Source organism: Varanus komodoensis, unplaced genomic scaffold, assembly GCF_004798865.1.
Source record: "Varanus komodoensis strain SLA01 unplaced genomic scaffold, ASM479886v1 scaffold8, whole genome shotgun sequence".
Lineage (NCBI taxonomy): Eukaryota > Metazoa > Chordata > Lepidosauria > Squamata > Varanidae > Varanus > Varanus komodoensis.
The window spans coordinates 37,676,284-37,699,125 of NW_025336481.1; the positions used below are offsets into that span (position 1 = coordinate 37,676,284).

The following is a 22,842-nucleotide window of genomic DNA, read 5'->3' on the forward strand; positions in this document are numbered from 1 at the left end:
TTTAACTAAAACTTCTGTCTAAACCTTGGAAAAAAGCCCAGAGCTTTTAATTCATTCTAATTATTTATCTCAGCAGTGATTGTATATTATAAAGATTAATGCAATTAGTAAAATAGCTGTGGGTTTTGCTACTATAGTTAGTGAAACTGCCAGATTAAAGTAATTTTTCCCGTCTTCCCGTAGCATACATCATAACATGGAATGCTGCCATAGCGAAACAGGGCTACAAAAAAACCCTATATTTTTAAGTATACAGTTTTTTAAAAGTTGTCTAGTTTCCTATACTCTCTGTCCAGCCCTTACGTTATTATTTTTTTTTCAACCAGGCAGATATATTTCTTTAAATGCACTGAGAATAAACAGAACACTTTCATACCATTCAATTTCAAACGGGGCCCTCTTACTTTAATTATGGTTCTAAGGACCACAGTTTTTGGCCTGTCTTCAAAGGTCACTATTACCCAGGTGCTTAGCAGGACTATTACACATCAACAGCAATTTACGGAGTCATTAATTATCCCAACTCACTAAAACTTTCCTTATGCTGAACTTTTTTTGTTTACTATTCTTCAATGACACGTTGACATAACAGACTGGAGTCAGCGTAGCAGTAAGCTCACAAAGGGTATATTTTTAAGAGAAGTTGAGAGAGTATTTATGGATACACACAACCATTTTGTATATAAATGCAAATGATATATATTAGAATCCTTCCTGATGGGATGAAATCTTCATCCTGCTGAATGCCTTAGCTATTCCACTACCTTCTTCACAGAAGTACTTCACCACTACAAGAGATCCTTTTCATTGAACACAATGAGCATACAAGCACATATATACACATGTCAAATTTCCAGCTGGGAAAAAACGTGCGTCTGGTTACACCTAAACTCAGGTCTCATCCAACTATGAGTTGAAGTTAAGCTCCTGCCTTCTGGCTGCAAATCTGTGGGACTCTATCACCCCAGCTCCCATCCACAATGCCACTTTCAATTTTCCTGTTGCTGCCGGCTGGCCGGCTGCAAAGGAATAGAGGACTCTGCCTCATCCCAAGTCAAACCACTAGTACATCTAGGCCAGTACTGTCCACCTACTGTCTCTGTGTTAACAGGGCTCAGGCAGGGGTCTTCTGCAACCCTACGGGGAGATGCCAGGGAGCGACTGAACCTGGGTTCTTTTATATGCAAGGTTATCACACTGCCACTGAGCTCCTGGATCCCCTCCCCTCTTTCTTTTTGACCATCTAGCTTAAGGAACAATTCTCTACAGCCTGAAATAACACAAACCACACAACATATGACCATTAGCTGTCATTGAGATTAGAAACCCAGACACTGCCCTGGGTCAATTTCCTCTCAGCAAGCAGAGGGTGGGAATTAAATCCTGTTAATCAAAGCTGAAAACACAGACAGATGTTCAGTCTTGCTATAATTACATTGTAGAACAGTGGAATATCAACAGTGTATGTGGTACATTCCCACCCCTTTCTCATATTATTCCTCCTAAAAGAATCCATACAAAGGCACCCAGGCCACCTATATTAAACAGTTTCAGTGCAAAGAGAACAAAATAAACATTAGCCATAAAGATATGGTATCTTTCTTTGATCTACCTCTCATCCTACTTCCTTATGGTTTTTACTAGATTGGTTTGGACAGCGTAGGAGGGGCTCAAGCAGAAGAGGGGAACTGAGGACTAAGTTAACGGGATATTTACATTTGAAAAATATTCAGTCCTGGAGCAAGGGGTTCGTATCTTTGATCAGGTACAAAGTTTTGTCCCTGCACTCCTGACCTCACACCTTCACAGGCTAAAGAAAGGTTCATATAGAACAAACAGTTTCTAAAAATAAATCCCATTTAGTTTTCTCTCTTTTTAAAGCTTCCCTTCTAAACAAATAAGCTCTAACATTTAGCACAGAGTACAGAAGATAAAATCTCCACCCTTTAAGCTTCACTGGCAGGAAGAAAGTTAAAATTCAATATTCTGCCTATTTTAGGCAGAGCAAGAATGAGCAGCAGGCTAAAGAAAATGTTCCAAAGGTGTCCAATATGCATTTGTCTCTAAGCAAGGCACGAGTGACTAATCCTGAATGGTGCACTGCCTGGGAAGTGCTGCTCTGAGTTCCTTCCAGGAAGACTTCCTTCCAGGAAGACTAGCTTAAATTAAACACTGTAAGCTATGTGTAGTTCCAAAGGAATAGGGATGCTACTGAAAGCACGAATATACTGACCAAGTTTTAATGTCCACACATGATCAGTTGTACCCAGAGCAGCACTCAGTAGAGCTCCATTCATGCTGGGGGAATGGGATAGGGAAATAGTCTGCAGGTCTCCTTTGCCCTTGTGGTCGTCCATGGCTAGAGGGCCCTCTGGAGTTGCTGGGGGAAGAGGGAGCTAATGGAGATTTGCCTTTCCAGCTACTTCTGCAACAGAGAGTTGGATGCTGGTGTCTTCTGTAAACAGAAGGAGTCTTTTCACAAAATCACCAATCTAGATCCAGGACCCGCATACCTGCTGGCTCAGTTGCCATGTTTTCACTTAACTGCAGGTGACCTGGTCTAAAAGAAAGGCCGTAAAGTGCCATAAAGTACCAAAGAGAAGTCTGAAAGTGCCAAAGACAAGTTGTGAAGTGCTTTCTTTAAGTGAAAATGCTCAGTTTAACAGGGAAAGAAAGAACTGTGTGCTGAGGTTGCTTGAATGTAATATAAGGACAAATCTTCCTGTGAAGATTTGAAATTGTGAAAAAAAAAGCTGGTAAGGCAACTCTAGACTTTGCATTTGAAAATGACAGCTAATGACTTTCGAACAATGGAGAAATGATGGGCATGTTAGCAGTTCTGGTCCAAAGACCAAGACTGACTGATGCCTAAATGAGTGCACATACTCATGAGTGTGAGCTGACAGACAGCAATAGAAGCAGGGAGCTGCCTGTTGGGGAATAGTAAGAACACTGCAGTTAAGCAATCCCATTTCAGGGCAGATGCAGGACCTTCCAGACCACAGTCAGCTGCAGGGAACAGTAGACAATTAATGCCATCAAGCTGTCATTTTAAGTAGGAACAAGCCCAAGCAAGAGCTCCAAGCTGCATCCTCAGAAGAGATCTCACTGGGCTCTGTAGTTTAAAGAGGAGACTTCACCAGGAAAATGAAATGTTGGGCAGTGTGTGAGTAATTTCCTACTCGCTGCACTCATTCGGTGCTTTGCATTACTGCGTTCTGGGTCTGGGCACACCTGGCTCACTTGGAGCTTATGATGCTGCCCCCTTGTGATCAGTGTTCACGCAGTTAGTGGGAGCCAGGTAGATACGTGGCATTCTCCCCACTCAACTGCTCTCCTAGCTGCTTTCCCTTTCCCCCTTGCACAGCATTTTCTAGCCTTATGAGTACAATTATGGCTCAGGGGGGTAGAACAATGCACAATGTCCATTCAGGCCAACGAATGCATTTCCTGGTAACTATTCCCCCAATTATGAACATATTGATGTGGTCCTGATACTGTTTAGCCATAACAAATGGAATGGGCAGCCAGCTTCTGTACAGCCAAAACGTATTAGAGTCACACCTCACCGTATCATGGAAAAATCTTCGGTATATTGGATGAGTCCAGCCTGTCTTACGGAAGCTATTATTTGAACTTACATCGATGCATCTGTAAAAGTCCCCAAGCTAAAAACTGTTTAATTGCTTCAGCATGGTTCTGTGAATCATCCTCAGTCAACAAATGCCTGTGCCCTGATTTAAGGTATGCAATTAAATCAGGGAATACATAACACATGGAGAAGGAGGTAGGAAAATGTTATGGTTTTAACTTAGATGGTTCACCTTGAAATAAGGTCAAATGTTGCCATCATTTTCTTTTACTAGGTCATTGTCTTCACAAACACTGGGAGAAAAGCTACATAATTTTTCTCTCATATTATTGTGAGCCGCCCCGAGGCTTCGGCAAATGGGACGGCATAGAAGCCTCCTAAATAAATAAATAAAAAGGGATATTAAGATTGACCAGAAATCTGGTCTATCTTACAAGAATATCATTAGACCTTTCGTTATGTTTGCTTTCATCTTCAGTGGTTTTTTAATGATAAAATATGGTTCGTAATGATGATGCAATTTAAAACCAACACCCTAAGGTTAACTTTCTCCCTAAGATTTTTTTTTGGGGGGGGAGGGGGAGAAAGCAGAGAGAAAACTGGGGGAGGAAGCTCTTCTGTTTTCAAAACAAACAAACAAACAAAAATGTGCATACTTTACACTAAGCTGAAAAAAGTTTGCAACATCTCATCAATCCCACAAGTAGCATTTTCACTTCTATATCCCTTGGTAAAACCTTGCTAAATTTAAAAAATACCTCAGATGTTAATTTGAATGATACATTAAAAAGCTATACTCAAGTACACATTCAACCAATGCAAATACTCCAGTTACAGTAATGGGTTACTCTTACCAATTTGCCACATAAATTCTAGCAGATTCTATCCTTATAAAGTAATTATATCAAGCCTAAACATTAGCTAAAAAGTTCCAGTCTGTATTATAAAATTCAGGCTTTCCATTGGCTCCAAACTCTTGTGCCATGTCCATCTGTTCCCTAATTATCTGAAGACACAACAATCCGTCATGGGTAAGTAGCCATGGTTGGTTGTTGTATTATGTGAACCCAGTCAAATTTACCCACAGTGGTTTGTTCCTTGGCTTTCAGACAAGCCACACTGAGAACTCCTGGGCTGTGACAGGGTTTGTTCTACTCACGGTGAGTTCTTTTGTCATCAGGTGCTAAACCAGGTGATCAATGAAGCAGGAGACAAGAGCAACAGCAACACCAAGAAACCTTTTGCTTGACAAAATGGCCTGTGCCACTGCCAGAGTTTTCCCCTTCCAAGGGCCTAAGCAACACCATTTTTTGTGCCCAAATGTGCACCACACTTTTTGGCAAGTATTTGTTTTATCTTATAGTCAGGCTTGCACAAGTGAGCAGGTACACACTTGGGACAAGTCCAAAGTAAGGAAGTCTTGGCTGGACAACGTCCTAGACAGTTCCTGCTGCCACTAGCCCACAACATTGACCCAGAGAGGCTCCAAACAGGTTCCCCCCCTTTTTGTTTTCCCTGACAGCTGTCAAAAGGCACCCAATCCACTGATGGGATCACCGCCACCACCAAACCTCCCTGTCAATGGCTGTGTTAGCTTTTTTTTCTTCAGCCCAAGGCAGGAACACATGACACCCTCCATACAATTAATTAACCTCATGGGGTTATGAGGCTACATGGGTTGGCTCTACCCACCACCACTACCCTCTTCCACCACTGCCATGCTCCTCTTTGATGTTCATGTGTTGTTTTTATGTGGACTTGTGGAGACGCTATGAATGAACGACCCGTCCCCCAATACCTGCCATGACAGTCCTGCTTAGCTCTTGTAAATTCAAGGCTTGTAGCTTCCTTCATGGAAGTGATCCATTTCACATTTGATCTTCTGCTTTTTCTTCTGTTTTCAACATTACCTAGCCTTCTCCAGTGAGTCTCCAGTGAGTCTGCCCAAAGTATGACAGCTTCAGTTTCATCAGGTTTGCTTCCAGGGCTAGCTCTGTCTTGATTTGATCTAGGATTCACTTGTTCATCTTTCTGTTGGTCAAGAATATGTGGAAAGTCCTCTTCCAGCACCAAGTTTAGATTTTTTTTTCTTTTTTGGAGACCAAGACAAAGATCATCCATGCTCTTGTATTCCCAATCAATATGTATGGATGTGAAATCTGGACAGTGAAGACAGTTGACAGGAAGAAAATGGATGCATTCAGGACATGGTGCTAGAGGAAAGCTTTGCAAATACCATAGACCAACAGAAAGACAAACAGGTAGGTCCTAGATGAAATCAAGCCAGAACTTTGCCTAGAAACAAAAATGACAAAACCGAGGCTGTCATACTTCCAAGACACCTGAAGGCAAGACTCCCTATAAAAGACAATTATACTAGGAACTGAAGAAGAAGGAAAAGACCAAATAAGAGAAGGATTGACTCCATAAAGGAGAAGCCACAACCTTGAATTTAGAATGACTAAACAGGGATGTCATGGATAGGACCATTTGGACAGCTCATAGGGTTGCCATAAGTTGAAAATGACTTGATGATACATAACAACAACAGGACTCTCCCACAAACCTGAGCTCAGCACCATTCTCTTTTGGAACTAAGCACTGCCCCATTTTCTCAGGATGCAATCCTATGAATATTTGGGGGGAAAAAACTCCTAAAACTCCTAAAACATTCCCCAGCTAGAAAATGCTATGAGTTGCGGGAACCTTTTCTGTCTAAACATGAAAGGGGATCAGATCATTTCATTTATTACATTTCTAAACCATCCAATAGCTGAATCTGTTTGGGCAGTTTACAAATATTAAAAACCTTTAAAATACATTATACACTTAAAAACAGCATTGCATACAAACTTATAATCAGAGAACACAGAGAGGGAGAGAGAATACTGGTATATCTAAATAGCTTTAAACAATCAACTTGAAAAAATCCAGTACCTGATTAAAACCTCATCATGTAATGCCAAATGCTTGAAATGAAGAGGAAGCACCAAAAAGACAACAGTGCCAAGCGGGCCTTGTTGGGGAGGTTGCTCCATAACTGAGGGGGCTACCACTGAAAGGGTTCTCCCTCTTGTTGCCAACTTCTGACCCTCCCTCAGGAGAGACACCTGAAAAGGGGTGTTTGATAAGGCACATGGGTTCATGCCAAGAAAAGCACTCCCAAGGGTATTGGGTCCCAAGCCATGTAAGGCTTTATAGGTTAAAACCAGCACCTTGAATCAAAAGCATGCAGGTATCCTGTGCGAGCAGGCTAAAATCAGCATTATATATCAGACCTTCTTTGTTATTAACTTGGCCACCATATTTTACAGGAACTGCAGCTTCTGAACTATCTTCAAAGGCAGTTTCAGTTCGAGTGCAGGGTTGCACCCTTAGCCAGCACAGTGCGCAAAGAATCCAGTCCTTCACTGCAAAAAATCCACTCCTGATTTCCCTCCTCCTGTTTCTTGCAACTCTTTTCAATGGCATGCAATTTTTTTCAATACTGTCTGCCTTCCTACTGCTTCCAAAGGCAAGCTCTCATTCATAAGCCAGGAACAGGACAAAAGCACTTTGCTCACCACCCTCTTCATCTACCAGTTTGGTTTATTGTCCAGGTTTATTCACTGGCATTAAGCCAGAGTCCCTCGGTACAGATAGGAGGAACTCTGGCTTAATACAAGCCAGGAATGACGTTCCAAAGCCAGGAGGAGAGAAGAATGAGACAAAGAAAGAGTGCTTGGCCCAAACATTCATTCTCAGCTTCATGAACCATAGTAATACTATCCACTCAAATTTGTTCACCAGTGTAACATTATCCAGTCAAGTTAGGCTTTCACTAGCCACAGAAAGTATCTAAAATGTTAGACAAAATAATAACCCCCTAAATAATGATCCAAGCAATAGCCCTTTTCTTTTATGGACCCCTCCCCATACACACACAGTGGGGGAAAGGGAGAGAACTTAACATGACTATCAAACTTTGTAGGAAGAGTGTGGGATATGATCCTTTTAATGCCTTGAGAAATAATCATCTCCAGCAGTTTTTTTTTTAATTTTTCATTTTGCTTTGAAGGGCATATTAACAACTTCTCTATAAAATGAAAATCTTTAGGAAAGATTATTACAAAAATGGGTCTCTTCTGCCTGCAATGCTTAAGATTTTCCACACATGTGGGTACTTTTGTGCACAAACACTTGGATAAGTAAAATGTAAACACAGCCTTAGAAGAGCTGCTATAAATCATGGTACAGAATACTTGGCAGCATTCTGGATGGTTGAAATTTCAGACAGTGGGTAAAAAGGTCACATTTCTGAATGTTTCCCAGCTTAAAAAGTTCCCTGTGTATAACAAATTAGTACATCAGGGAACAGAATCTTGTGCTGCTTTCCTACATGTGGGACACAAATTACCTGGGGTTTCATTCAAAAATTTATAGTCCAAAATCCTATCATCTAAGTCAGTCACTATCTCATTTGCCATAAAAAGCAAAGTGTCTTTATGTTCAATTGAAGTGCATAAACTGTGATTTCTAAGAGTATGTTATAGGCTGACACAACAAAGGCTTAGCTGCAGCAAGTCATTCCTGGATAAAATGTACTCTCTATGCTTAAAAAGCAACCAACAAACAAACCTTAAACAAACAAACACACCTCAAAGTATTTATTCTATTCTCAAGTCAACTACAAAGAAATCCCTTGGGCTCAAGTTCAAAATCCTGTAGATTGATAATAGTTTAAAACCATCTCATTAATGTTAAGACACATTGCATCTTTAGTCAGATAATTAGCTTCAAGGTAAAGAATGACAAGGCTGTATTTTAGGCAAAAAACATCTGTTCGTTTTTGGCCTGCATCGGACAGTTGCTGGAACTCAATGTCTTACAAACTTTTTCTGGCTTGGTCTTTAAAAAAAGCATGTGCTTCCCTACTATTCAACCTCAGAGGTCTGTTCCCAATAGGAAAAAAAAGAAAAGAAAAAACCCAATATATTCCAAATGAGTCATCATCACAAAAGAAGCAAAAATTAACAAAAATATGTTTGCCACAAACTTGTTCAGAGTTTTGTATTTTAAATTGAGAGTGGAAGCAGGGGATGACCCAATAAATAGGGGGTAAAGTTTTTCTAAGCAAAATTGTCTCTATAATACTGAAAGCATCCACAGATGAATCAAGGTAAAAAAGAGCCCAATAGTGGGGCCCACATATCTTGTACAAGTATCAGCTGACAGAATCTGAGCTTTATACTTTCTAAGCTGGCCAAAGAAGAAGGGTTGGTGAAAGCAGGCACCAAATTATCAGGCACTAATCAAAATAGCTCAGGAGGACATAAATTAAAATTTAGTCCAGGTACCAAGCATGACTGGAAATGTTTTGTGTCCCTGCTCTTGTTTTCAGGAAGGAACACTTGAAAACACATAGGTCTTCCCTATTCACCCAGTACATTTCCTATATGTACACACAGCACATGTTACTCTCTAGCAGACATAAATCATTTTTGCATTTACTCCATACATATTCCTCACAGCCCCACACTCTCACACCCAACACACTAGTCCTCAAGCGACCTATACCCAACGCCACTTCCCCATACCTATTCTGCTCACCATACAGAAGTCTTATTCACTCACTACCAGTCTGCTCACACATAAACACACACTCTTCCCAACCTGACACTTCAATTGACCTAGCATGCAACTTTCTTTCTAGATGTTCAGTATGGTTTTTTTTTCAAATTTCCTCCATCAGCATTTCCCAACTTTCCTACCCCCCTCCAGATGTGTAGGACTGCAAATACCATCATCCACAGGCAATGGCCATGATGGGAGTTGTTGTCTCACTCATGTGGAAAACATCCAGCTGGGAAGCCTAGCCTACATAAACCTTGTAATAGCTTATGTAGACTGAAGAAAGTTTGCCCTGAAATATTCAGAAGCTCTGGCTTATATAAAGCTCTTATGACCTTGTTCTTATGCTACCTAAACAAAAAATGTTTGGACAAATGGATGTGAAGTTAAAGCATCTGCATACAGTGAAGAACAAAATGTTATCTCATGTGCTAGCTCTAGATATTCTCATTCTAATCATGGTTCCCGGAAAATTAATCAATTAATAACAAGTCATTTCCCTGTAAGTCACACTGAAAGCAACACACAAGATGCATAAAACTGTAAAGAATCGCCTGAATTAAACAAAATCACACTAACAAGATGATCAAATGAATAAAACAATACCAACAGTTGACTCTTTCTGAACTGAAGAGGGGGAGGAAAAATTGCATGCCATCTTGTGATACAGAGTTTAATTTTGGCAGATATATTTTAGTGAAAAGTAAGAAGGTTAGCACATGAAGTATTTTGTCCCTAACTACATCACTTCCTTACTACTGTAGACATCACAGTGAAACTCTCAGAAGCACACTCTAGATGCAGTTGTATGAATCATGTATATTAGCAGTGAAGCAATGTCCCTCTGGAGAGTCATTGAAATAAATCCAAGCTGAGGCATCTTCGAAAAGTATGGAAAGAACTTCTCATTTGGGATGACTCTTGTAACCAGTGGGATTTTCTAAACCAGTGGGGCTCAAGTTTTAGGGTAGTTGCTTTTACTTATCTTCAATTGGCCAATTCCGAGCTATAGTACTGGATGAAACATGTTAAAATGTTAACACTGCAATCCTAACCTTATAAACCCAATTGTGTTCTACTGTGAGTAGTCAATTTCGTCAATTGTGTTCTACTGTGAGTAGTCAATAAAGCCCAATTGTGTTGGACTACTCCCAAGTATAGGAGTGTAGCCTAAAATGCATATAACTATAGGAAACTTAAATGCATCTCCAAAAATGACAGCAAATACCCACAAGAAGCCTTCGCCCAATCATATATGAATGGCTCTCCTTGATTACGACACACTTTTTCTTTTACGACACACTTCTTTCTTTTACGACACTTTACGACACACTTCTTTTAACACAATCTCCCCACTCTGGATTTCACAATTTTGGCATGAAATGCACAAACCTGTTCTGATGTTCCTGCAGTACTTGATAGATGCTAATCAGAAAGGTTTGGTTTTTAAAGCCTCCAAAGACACAGTCCTTGTAGATTCGGAACTCAGCAGCAGTAACAGCCTCTCCCTCTGGAATCTGAGACAAATTAAACTTGAACTCCTTGTGGTGTCGCTGATAAGGTGTGAATTCTTTATCATATTCAACTGTAAAAAGAAGACATTTTTAATTTAACCACAGTACCCCACATTCTTCAATCCCCACCATATTTTTCAAAAGTAGAGTGTATTAATACCTTTTACAATGTAATGAACACCTCAGAAAACTCTCAGTTCCATATTTTTAAATATTGAGTTTATGAAATTATCAATTCTGTCTGTTTTTTCATGTCAACAGAATGGAAACACTAGTTACATTTGTTTCTTGGCTTTTCTCCAAAGAACCTGAAAGTAGCTTGCATGGGAATCACAGGTAGTCTGCAATAAGGTGACGACTAAGCCTACTCCTGCTTAATTTTCAGAGATGTTGTCATATTAGATTCATTAGAATGCTTGGCAATTGCGATATAGACTGTCATTTCAGATAGTATTAACTATGGCACTAGAGTATCACCCAACAAAAAGATGTAAGTTGGTAAGCTGGTTTGCACATATTAAATCCTGCTTTGGCAGTACATGGACAAACCTGAACAAGCTGAAGCAAAGTGCTGAATTATAGGCTCCCCCTTGACTCTCCTAATCTTCTTGGCCAGGAGGAGGACTTCAGCATGGTTTAGTTTAACATTTATTGAATCCTGGCTTAGTGTTATGGTCAAACTAGGTATTTTCATTGGAAACACACTCTGTTCATTTTCTAAACAACACATAGCCAAAGCAAGAGATCAGAATCTGGTTTATTAGCTAAACATCTGTGATCCATGAACTGCAAAAATGATCATGCTTAGAAAGTCAAACTAAACTCTACCAAAATCCTCTTTGCACTTTCATGAGCAAATGAGCCTGATTAAGGCTCAGTGAGGTACATTCACAGAAAGTAAATTATGGATTAGCAGTATGTACAAACAAGATATGACTTCACTCAGTTCAGTGAAAGCTTTGCCATTGTCTCTACCGCATAACTGCTTTCATGCTAATATCACGTAGATAACATGGTTTTATTTATTCTTTGGTAAGAGACAGAAACCAACCAATGCAGAGAACTTTGCTTGCAAAATACAGCATAAACGACTACTGTTCTCTTAAATTTGTTTAAAATCCAATGGTGCAATAGTGACTTTACTGCAAGAAAGTTCTACAAGTTTTAAAACTATATCAAAGTTACATCTTCTACTCCTAAAAATCGATGTTTAGATCACTTCTCCTTCCGGATCTAAAGCATCTTAGCTACTCATTGGCAACAACCACTCTCTGTTTGGGGATGCTACATCACAATCACTTACATACTTGTTTAAGGTTAATTCTGGCAATCAGGCTTGTTTTGCATTGTTTCTTATCAAGCCACAACACAAACCTACCAGGAAAAATCAAAGTGGATGTTGGAAAAATCCATAATAGATTCAAATCAGTTTGAATTTTCTGTGAATCTGACCTGTAGATTCCACATTGGACCATTTTTTTCCATGCTGTGTAGGTCTTTTAATTTTTTAAAAAGTGCAGAATTATAGGCCAGTATTTTCGTGGTGAGAAGACTTGCATATTTGCAAACAGGCACAACATTCTCATGCAAAAAATGATCCCATCAATTAGCAGATGATAGAACAAAACACACCTTACAATCAATTTGACCAAATCCATACATTCCTAACTTGGGGACTGTTTTATATACCCACATCATGTGTTTAGATATTTTGCATTTTCTTTCACTACAAGCTACTTTCTATGTCAATATCATTTTCAGAATTTAACATTAAGTCCAACAAATAAGATGGCATCAGGAGACTTCCAAAGCACTTCTTTCAATCTAAAAACTATTTTATCAATACTCCTTATTAAAAGATGAAGATTCTTAGTAGCCTTGGTGAACCAAATCCTTTTTGCTAATTTCCAAAACAAACCAGTTTGTACTGTTCTCATATTACACTGCAATAAATTACTTTATTATTGAAAGCACAGGCAGTGTTCAGCAAAATGAAAAACAGCAGTGTAAAGGAAAGAGTTAATTCTCATAGCACCTTACAGTCTTTTCTCCCCACTTTACCATGTGATTTGGGCTGAGTGCTAACTTGTGGAAACCAGGCCTAATTTACAATCTAATGTATCTGAGTACACCTCCTAATTTTACAAGCCAAAGACAAGGGGAAAATGAGGCAGCCAGGTAGTGTGTGAGCTATGCTTGCTTTAGAAAGACTTGACTAAAGTTATGCTAACAGAGATAACATGCCGGTTATCAGTGGCTGCTTCACTTAATAAATCTGATAAATTATTATTTACTGTTCAAGTTACTACAATTTTACAGAACTCACTGAACATTCAGAACCTGGGTCTGACTTTTTAATAACACTAGCCCATTAGTTTTTCTATAGTAATGTTATGAAGACAGTAGAATCTGGGCTCCACATTTCAGTGTCTCTCTTAAAGGGTCCTTGAGTTTCTATGCAAAAAACAAAAAAAACAAAAGATGCCATACATTTCCCTCAGTAAAGCTGTGGCCAGTTGGGTTTCTGCTTTCATGGGTCCTCCTTCTGGTTTGGCATGGTCCCAACTGTGAGTACAATGAATCTTGGGTTTTAATTTGTTATCTGACTATGACAAGCGGATCACTATATAAAAATCCAAGTGCATCCTGACATTACTAAAATGAATCCTATGATTTATAAAGACTCCAGTTTAGACTTTATGCTGGGAACAATAGATGGCAAAAGAAGAAGGGGCCGGCAGAGAATGAGGTGGCTAGATGGAGTCACTGAAGCAGTTGGTGTGAGCTTGAGTGGACTCCGGGGGATGCTGGAGGACAAGAAGGCCTGCAGGAATCTTGTCCATGGGGTCGCGATGGGTCGGACACGACTTCGCGACTAACAACAACAACAACAACGCCACTCACTCATCCACTGGTGCTCTTCTTCCTCCTTTTTCCCACAGGCCCTTGCTGCTCCTCAGGAGAGACTTCTTCTAAGGGGTGGGAAAGTCCTTTTGCCTGGACACTAGCCATAATTTCCATGCCATTCTGTCTATTTGTATAATGAATGTACATCAAATATAACTAACACACTAACTCTATTTTTGACTTTCTGCTCTTTTATTCTACCAAAAGTACCAGGGACATTTAAATGTATCTGGGAAACATGAGAAATTGGAAATATGGATTCAAACTGCAGTTTGGACAGACAGCCTCTCAAGTGTCACACTTTCATATTTGCAATAAAGAAATACATACCACCTTTGCAGTGATATTACAAGGACTTTGAGTACAATAGAGATTTGAAAGCACTCTGGCATATTATTGATAAGGTTGACATGCTAAGACTGACATAAACTGTTTGTGTATACTCAAAGGTGGCCAGTTTTACCAGTTTTAAGTAAAAGATCATAGAATCACAGCAGACTTGGAAAGGGCCAGACGGCCACTGGGTCCAACCCCTGCTCAGTGCAAGACTCCAAGTTACACCATCCCTATCAAATGGCTGTCCAGCTGCATCTTGAATGCCTCCAGTGTGGGAGAGCCCACATCCTCCCTAGGTCATTGGTTCTATTGTCATGCTGCTCTCACAGTCAGGAATTTTTTCCTGGTACCTCAGCTCACGAATACCTCAGTTCATGACCAAATCGGGTTGCGAACAGAAATTTTGGAAAAATCTTGCCTGAGGTGATGAACACGATCATGCCCGTCTTCCCTGCATGAGCATGATCACAATCGCAGCCATCTCCCCCACCCGAGCACGATCTGGGGGCCATCGTGGCCATCTCCCCCCCCCCCCCCATGAGCCCATCTTCCCTGCATGAGCACGATCATGATCACAGCCATTCCCCCCCGCCCCCCAGCACGATCACTATTGCACGATTATTATTTGGACTCTCCCTCCAAACAATAACCTCCCACCCACCTAGGTTAGTGTTCTCTACTGTTCTGTACTTTGTTACTTTGTTGTTCTTTGTTACTTTGTTTCAAACTTTTGTGATAAAAAAATATTTACAGAAGGGATTATCCATATTTACACTGAACCTTATGGGGGAATTTGACTTGACTTGCAACCAGTTCAGGTCATGACCAGAGTCGTGGAATGGATTAAGTTCATGAGCCGAGGTACTACTGTACCTAGCCAGAATCTGGCTTCTTGTAACTTGAGCCCATTTTTTCTTCTTTCCAATAAGAGATCTTGTCCTTCCTCTTTGTGACAGTCTTTCAAGAACTTGTAAAATGCTATCATATCTCCCCTCCGTCTTCTCAGGCTGAACATGCCCAGTTATTTCAAACTTTCTTCACGGGGCTTTGATTCCAGTCCCTGTATCACCCTCTATACTCTTTCCAACATGCCTGCATCTTTTTTAAACTGTGATGTCCAGAACAATTGTATAAGAATAATTTTTTACAGGCTGTAATAAAACAATAACAAAACAATGCATAATAGCTTAATAAAAATTCTACCTATACCAAAGAGTTTAAAAGCTAATAAAACTACAATCAACAATTAAAATGGAAGGAAAATATGAACGTTTTAACCTCCATACATTTTCCACAACAATCTTTCTGGCTTTCACTTTTCTCTTTTGAGACATTTTGCTGATTACACATTCTATATATGCAGATCTTCTCAGTGAAGTCAATTCTGCTATCAGGTACCAATAAGGTGAATTTGCCCACATCAGCCTACAGATTTGAGAGTACAATGGAAGGGCCTTAAAATGTCAATATTTTAGTTTGGTAAGTTTAACCTCCAAGTATTTTTTTTAATTCAGACTTTATCCATCTCTGGCAGCAGGTGTGCAGCTTGCTGCTGAAATGAAAACTGATTTTCCATTCCAGCTCAACATAAAAAGCACTATTTAATTGTAATCACTGGAGGCTGGATTTCTTTTTACCTTCCCTTCACATCCCTTTTGTAACATGGAAGCCTACACACTACATGTAAGCCTGCTCCGAAAGCACTTGGAAGGAATGACGCACCTGGAATAGACAGAGCACCAGTGGAATTATTCCAAACTGAGGAGACTGAATCAGTCCAAATCCTAACAAGAATATGCCACTGGGTATGGAAAACAAAACAATGGTCCACAGGCTGGAATATTCAATCTACAATCTCCAAGAAAGAAGAGGTTAAGGAGTGCAGCGACTACAGACCCATTGCATTCATTTCCTATGCAAGCAAAGTGACACTCAGCGTGTTGCAACTAAGAATTTTACCCTGAATGGAGCAAGAAATGCCTGATATTAAAGCAGAATTCCAAAAAGGAAGAGGAATGCAAGTTTCTATCACAAAAAAAATATTGGCTACTGAGGCTCACCAAAGAATTTCAGAGGATGACCAGTGTATGCTTTATAGACTACAACAAAGCCTTTGACTGTAAGGATCACAAGAAAGTATGGAAAAAACCCTAACCCTAACCCTAACCCTCTGAAAAAAACAGGAGTGCTTCGGAGTTAGATTGTGGACAAGAAGCTACTGCTAGGATAGAATATGGAGAAAGAGGATGGTTTCCTGCAAAAAACAGGACTGCAGCTGAACATTAAGAACACTGCAAACACTTCTTTAGGGCCAATGTGTAAAAGGCCACAAACCACTCGGAATAGCTCTGCTGGAAAGCACCCAGAGGTTACGATGCTGGCAGAGAAGAAAGCTTTCTTCACTGCCTTCACCACCATACTGAAGGCTCGATAAGGAGCTCTTACCTGTGTTTCACTGGGTTCAGCCCGGGTTTTCCTCCATTTGCACTCTAGCCATCTTTCCAATTGCTTCATCACCCACAGTTCTGCTATACACCATGAAAACATGCGGTCTCTGCAATTGGGAAGAGGGCACTTGGATGCGATTGTGTCAACCACCCGGGTCACTTCTGTATTCCACAGAGGGACCTGCGCTTTGACAGGCAGGCAAGACTCACAGCAGAAGACAATCAAGACAATCAAGCCAGGAAAAGTCAAAAGTAGAAGATCAAGAGAAGGACCAAAAGCAAGATGGGTTGATTCCATAAAGGAAGCCGCAGCCTTGGGTTTACAGCTGAGAAGAAATGTGAAGGACAAGCCATTTTGAAGGGCATTCATTCATAGGGTTGCCGTAAGCTGGAGACAACTTAACAGTACATAACAATAACAACAAACTTATAAGAAGGGCCTACCTTATGTTACTGATTATCTGAAAGTAAGTCTATGAACCTTTTTTCACCAAACAGCAGAATAAAAATGCAATAAATAATCCAGAATCTCTAGGATATGGCTGTAATGCCGCTGTCCAATTTTCACAGTTAACCTTCATCATCCAATAAAGTATTGCTCTGTTCTTTTGCAACCAGGAACACTACTAAGGAAAATAAATTTCAGAAGTTTGGGGTATTTCTGTTTACTTAAATACATGCCTGGTACAGTAGCACAAACATTTTCTAATTCCCTCAGCACCATTCTAAAAGAAACTTGGATTTAATTGGTGTTACTATGAATTCATGTAGCTACCTCATTCTGTCTAACATCAGGGAAGCCCCCAAGATTTTAAGGAAGAAAATTCTGGATAAGTAATTTTTCTGTGGGCAGAATTGTTGTTTTAGGGAGGAGCATTCGGTCCTCTAAGCCCTCACCTGTCCAAGCTGCAATGTGAAGTGATGCAACCCTGAGGTCCTTCTTCAGGAGCCTCTTTGAAGCTGCTCAGAAGAGTGGCTAGCCAGAGAAGGGCCTTTTCTGTGGTGGCGCCCCAGCTCCAGAACCTGCTCTCCAGAAAGGTGCGCCTGGAGCTGACACTTTATTCATTTTGGCTCCAGGTCAAAACCATTTTATTTTCCCTGTACTTTAAGGATTGTTGTTTTTAATATTGGCTTTGTTACATATTTTTGTGTGCTGCCATTGTTTTGTATTGTAGTGCTGTCCTGAGACTTTTGTATAGGACAGGATAGAAATGCCTCAAACAAAACAAGCAAGCAAGGCAAGTCATGGGTTTGCCACCTCAGTGATAGGCCTATAACACAATGCAATCAATGTCAAAACAGTGTACAGGTGCTTATGGTTTAATACAAGGGAGGGAATTCCCAAACATATCAACAAAAGTACTTGCTCAGTTTGGTGGAAGTGCTATAAATCTTCCAAATTTCTCTATGAAATAACTCCATTGGCACAGCTCATAGGGAGGGCTCAGATACTATTATCTACCAGTGCATTTATACTTTGGGGGGAAGGTTAATCAGTCATTATACATACTCGTCCTTATGGTAGGAAACACATCATTGAAACAGACCCCAAGCTCTGGTTTAAACTAAGCAAACTGGTGGTGCTTCCAGACAGAGTTCCTAGTCAGCTGCTGAATAGCCTGAAGTGCCAGATCCTGCCTAATCTTGGAAGTTAAGCAGAGTTGGGCCTTGTTGAAATCCGGATGGGTGACTTAATGTTGCGAACCTCCCAGAGAGCTGCAGCTACAAGCAGTATAGAAATGTAAAGAAGAAGAAGAATAGTTAGAAGTGCTGAGCATCTTTTCTTTCTTCCCAGATTTTGTGCAGTAGCAACAAAACTGGAAGAAGTAAAGGTGTAAAAACTGGAAGGTTACAAGCTGATTATGACATTCACCAGGCAACTCACCACGCTGTAAATTTCTGTGAATTAAGCAGGGCAATCCTGAAATAAAAGCCTCATTTGGAAGCACCATGAGTTTAGGAAAGAAATGGTGCATGACTTTCCCCATTACTCTGCAGCCATTGCAGGCAAGACCAATATGAGGCAGCAAGTCAGCTTCAGGTTCACATGCTCCCTACATTCTTTTTCCTTTTCCTTCTGCATACAGATTCCCCCCTTCTCAGCATAGCCAATTTTATCACGCCTATGCTAATTACAATCAAGATTAGCAGGGATTTGGCAAACAGGTGGTTTGCTGTAGGAAGATGAAGCCCCTTGTATTATATTATAGATGGTGCCTTTCTAAGGTTGCTACCATTTCTTCTGTTTCTTTCCTTTCCAGACAGGGCTCTCATGACTTTGTGTGATAGGATAAACCCAAGCACCATTTTTTTTAACAGGATGAAGATACAAAGCTAGACAAAACTGCACCTCCCAGTCAAAATTCTGTCCATTGTGTAATGGTCTTTCCAGCTTAGGGGTAAGGGATTGCTTACTATAGACCAATGCATCTTTGGTTGAAAAAGGAAAGATGTAAAATACCAATTTTGCCAAGCAATTTCACTTTACAAGTCATTCTTCTGGCAGAAATTGTATTTAGAAAATGCACTACCTATCTAGCAGATAACACACACTAGATATTTAACAATTTCACCATATGCAACCCTTAACACATTTGTGTTTACATTATACAATAATGTTATCAAGAGAGTCTAATCTCCATGACTGATCATCAGTAGAGAAGCAGGAGGTAATAGCTATTCCAGATTAGCAAATTTAATATAAACGGTTATGACCTTGCACATCTGGTGTAAACTCTAGCCATCTGCTCATGGGTTCATTTAAAAAAAAAATCCCAGGTCAGCTTCCAAATTCTCTTTCTATGCATAGGGTTTTTAAATTAATATCCCCTGATGGTTTGGAACATACTTGGAATGCCTCTGGCTATCTCATAAAGAGACTGGACACTGCAGTCCACTTGCAGATAGTCTTACTCTAAAATATGTAGCTTCTATTTCTTCACTATTCTCTGTAATTTCAAACAGAATGTTAGGAACAAAGAATGTTTCAGACAGAAAAAAGAACAAAATATTATTAAGGAAGATCCAAAACAGTTGGCTTAATTCTGACGCAGCTGGATAGTTCAGTTTAATAACTCAAGAGACGACAGAAAAATCAGTCTCTGCCCAGCCCTCTCACACAAACATTTATTTATTTTCACATTTTATTCAAAACTCAGATCAATAAAGGAATCTGTACAGGATATACTCTTAAATGTCTGGGTTTTTTATTTAACTATTTATCTATTTATTTAAAGCATTTATCTATTCCACTCCTAAGCCAAAACATTTCCTTGGGTGCCTTAAATAAATCAATGAAATCACACAGCATGAAGGGTTATAATCTGAAGTTTATGATACTCAAGGAACAGGGGATAGGGACGGAAGAGGGGTTGGTGGAATGGTCCAGCTCTCCATTTCATCTCCCACTGCTGGATTCTGCTATAACTATTCAAAATTACGCAAAAATAATTAGAAGTTGTTCATAGAATGGCCCCTGCAGGGAACTGGATGTTGCCATGTTGCTGAAGAAAACTGCCTGGATAGGAGATTTCCTAGAAACCACATGCTAGCAACTCTGAACAAAGAGCTGTAAAACAATAAATAAAAAGCACGTGACACTTTGCAGGTGAAAAGAAATCGTTCAAAGGAAACGCCCTGTTGGATCAAATCTGGGAGTCCATCTGCTCCCCTGTTTTCAGCAGTGGCCAGCCAGAAGTCCCCAAGAAGTGCAAACGTACAGCATGAAGTCAACTGTCCTTCCCCATTTAACTGGCACCTACACACTTGGAAAATTCCAACTTGGAAAATTTTATCATGGAGGATATATAGATGATTGTGTGCACGCATCTGGAGAAAAAAGCACAGGTGGACTAAGAAGGGGCTACCACTAAACAAGCCCTAACATTCATGTGCCCTCCAGCTCGGGCAGCCTCTTATGAGTTGGCAGAAAAATGCATCATGAGGAAAAGTACAAAGGGGAGCACCAATTTGCATACTTGCAATTTATAGATATACATGCAAGTTTAGACTTGTTTCCTAATTTAAACAGAAATACATCTCATTATAGTGTGAAAGACTGTGACCAAATAATCTCTGCACCTTACACAGTCTGCTGTGTGCTGCTGATGGGCAATATTAAGTCCCTGCTCTTCCTTTTAATGGTCTGTTATTTTGCAATAGGATCTGGACTAGGCAGCCTTTAAATAGAGAGCTGTCTTCTGGCAGCCGTTCAAAGAGAAGATTGCCCTACCCCCACCACAGACCTTAAATCTTGTTTATTCTTCCCCACAAAAGGGGAAAACCTTTCTCAACATCCTACTTTTCAGCGCAAAAAAGAAAGATGTGTAGAATGCACATACATACATACATACATACATGCCATCCAACATACATATGAAGCAAAACTTTTCATAAAAGATTGAAGAAATGAGAAGTGTAAGAATGAAAGAGACACCTGGCTGGATCAGGCCAAAGCTTGTCTAGTCCAACATTCTGATCCTGACAGTGACCAACCAATTCCAGAAGCAGGAAATCCAAGGAGCTCATGAGGGCAAGAGCAGCCTATCTATCCCAACTTGGCTTGCCCTGGCAACTGGAACTGAGAGCCACGCCACTTCTGATACTGGAGCTGATACAAAGCCATGTCTAAGACCCATTGATAATCTTATCCTCCATAAATGTGCTTAATTTTCTTATAGATTTTATTTGTTTGTTTGTTTGGAGAACTTATATGCCGCACCTTTCGCATAAGCCTCGCTGCTGGCAGCCATTATTATATCATGTTGTAGCAAATGCCATTGTTTGCGTGTGCTGCAAGGAAGGACTTCCTTTTGCACATCCTGTTTCTCTTACCATTCTGCTTCACTGGATAACCCGAAGTTCTACCATTATGAAAAAGAAACAACTCTCCATTAAATTCCCATACACCATGCACCCAGTATGCACCTCTTCCATAAACTCAAAAGCCTCAAACATTGTAATATTTTCAGAGCACTCCTAACCACATATACATGGACTTCTAAAAGGTTAGTGAGAGAGGACTTATAACTGCTGAAGAACTTCCAATCCTCTCCTTGAACAAGAGCTGTCTGTCCAAGGGTCCTCAAACTACGGCCCACAGACCGGAAACGGCCCGCCAAGGTCATTTACCCAGCCCACCTCAGAACTTTTGGATGAGTCCAAAAGCTCTGGGCCAGCACAGGTGTTCTCTGAAACTCTTTCAGTTTTGGAGACTAGCAGAGAGCCGGTGCACGCGCCAAATTGTAACAACTCCCTTCACCCGCAAGTGTACCAGCTCTTCCCCCTATTGCACACATGCATTGGCTCTGAATACAGAGCAGGAATATGGAGCAGGAATACAGAAGAGAGGAGGGTGGTGGGAAGAGAGAAAGAGATGAAGACACTAAAAAATACTGAAGGTTAAAAAATATAACTTTTTAAATATATTTTTAACTATATGAGTCATGTCCCCAGGCTGCGGTCAAGCCGCAGCTGCCTCGCCAAGCCCAGGGGCAGACAGGCCAAGGTGGAGCAGGAGCAGGGCTGCAGCTCCCACGCCTCCACCAAGGGCTTCTCAGGACAAGCCACCGCAGCCTCTGTCGAGCGGCCGTCATGCTTCTTACCCCACGGCTGAAGCACCCTGCTCAGCTGGCCACAGCCCCATCCCTTGCCTCCCCTCCCCTCAGCCTGTGGAAAGCAGCCACTACCTCCCTCCTTGTGGCTGGGGGAGCCACTCCGCTCCAGCCTCTCTGGCCTCCCCCTCCCGCTACCCCTCCCGGAGCAGGGCAAGCACCTGCAAGGGGACCTTCCTCTGGCTCAGAAGTGGGGCGGTGGCAAGGAGCCAGAAAGGCCTCATGGCTCCCCCTCATGTTGTGCTTTCCCTTTCAGCAGGCAGCGCAGTGTCATATTGGGCTTCTGCTGCAGCCCGAAGGAGTGGAGCAAACTTTTTAATTTAAAAAATATATAACACAGGTTGAAAAAGAGAGAAACTCACTGAATATTCACCACGTCCTGCAACCCAAGTCCATCTTTACAAACTATACGCAGAGACATATGTGCAACTTCAAGGAAAGGGGAAGCTCATCAGTGATATACATTCACATGTGAAAGCATTTGAAGTAAAATTAGACCTCCTCATTAAACAAGTGAAGGAGGAAAACTTCTGCCATCTCCATACAACTCAAAACCTGTTGGCAGAAAAACCATCAGCTGCATTCCCAAGCAAAACATGTGTGGATTCACTGGAAATGTTGCAAAAGGAGATTCAAATTAGATTTAAAGAGTTTCATCTCCATGAACAGGACATACAGCTTTTCCGAAACCCATTTTCTCTTGACACTGAAATTGTTAATCTGATTTACCAAATGGAACTGGCTGAACTACAGAATTGTGACTTTCTGAAAGACGCATTCAGGTCAAGCAGTCTTACTAATTTCTATGCATCTCTCCCTTCGGA

At 40.7% G+C, this 22,842-nt stretch overlaps 1 protein-coding gene across 1 annotated transcript in view; it reads right to left on the reverse strand.

Moving 5' to 3' along the window:
- Positions 1-22,842, reverse strand: part of BMP6 (bone morphogenetic protein 6) — a 125,301-nt gene that overhangs the window by 20,853 nt on the left and 81,606 nt on the right. The window contains exon 2 of the mRNA XM_044455025.1: positions 10,595-10,787. Within this exon, the coding sequence (XP_044310960.1) occupies positions 10,595-10,787 (193 nt within the window). The remainder of the gene's footprint in view (positions 1-10,594; positions 10,788-22,842) is intronic.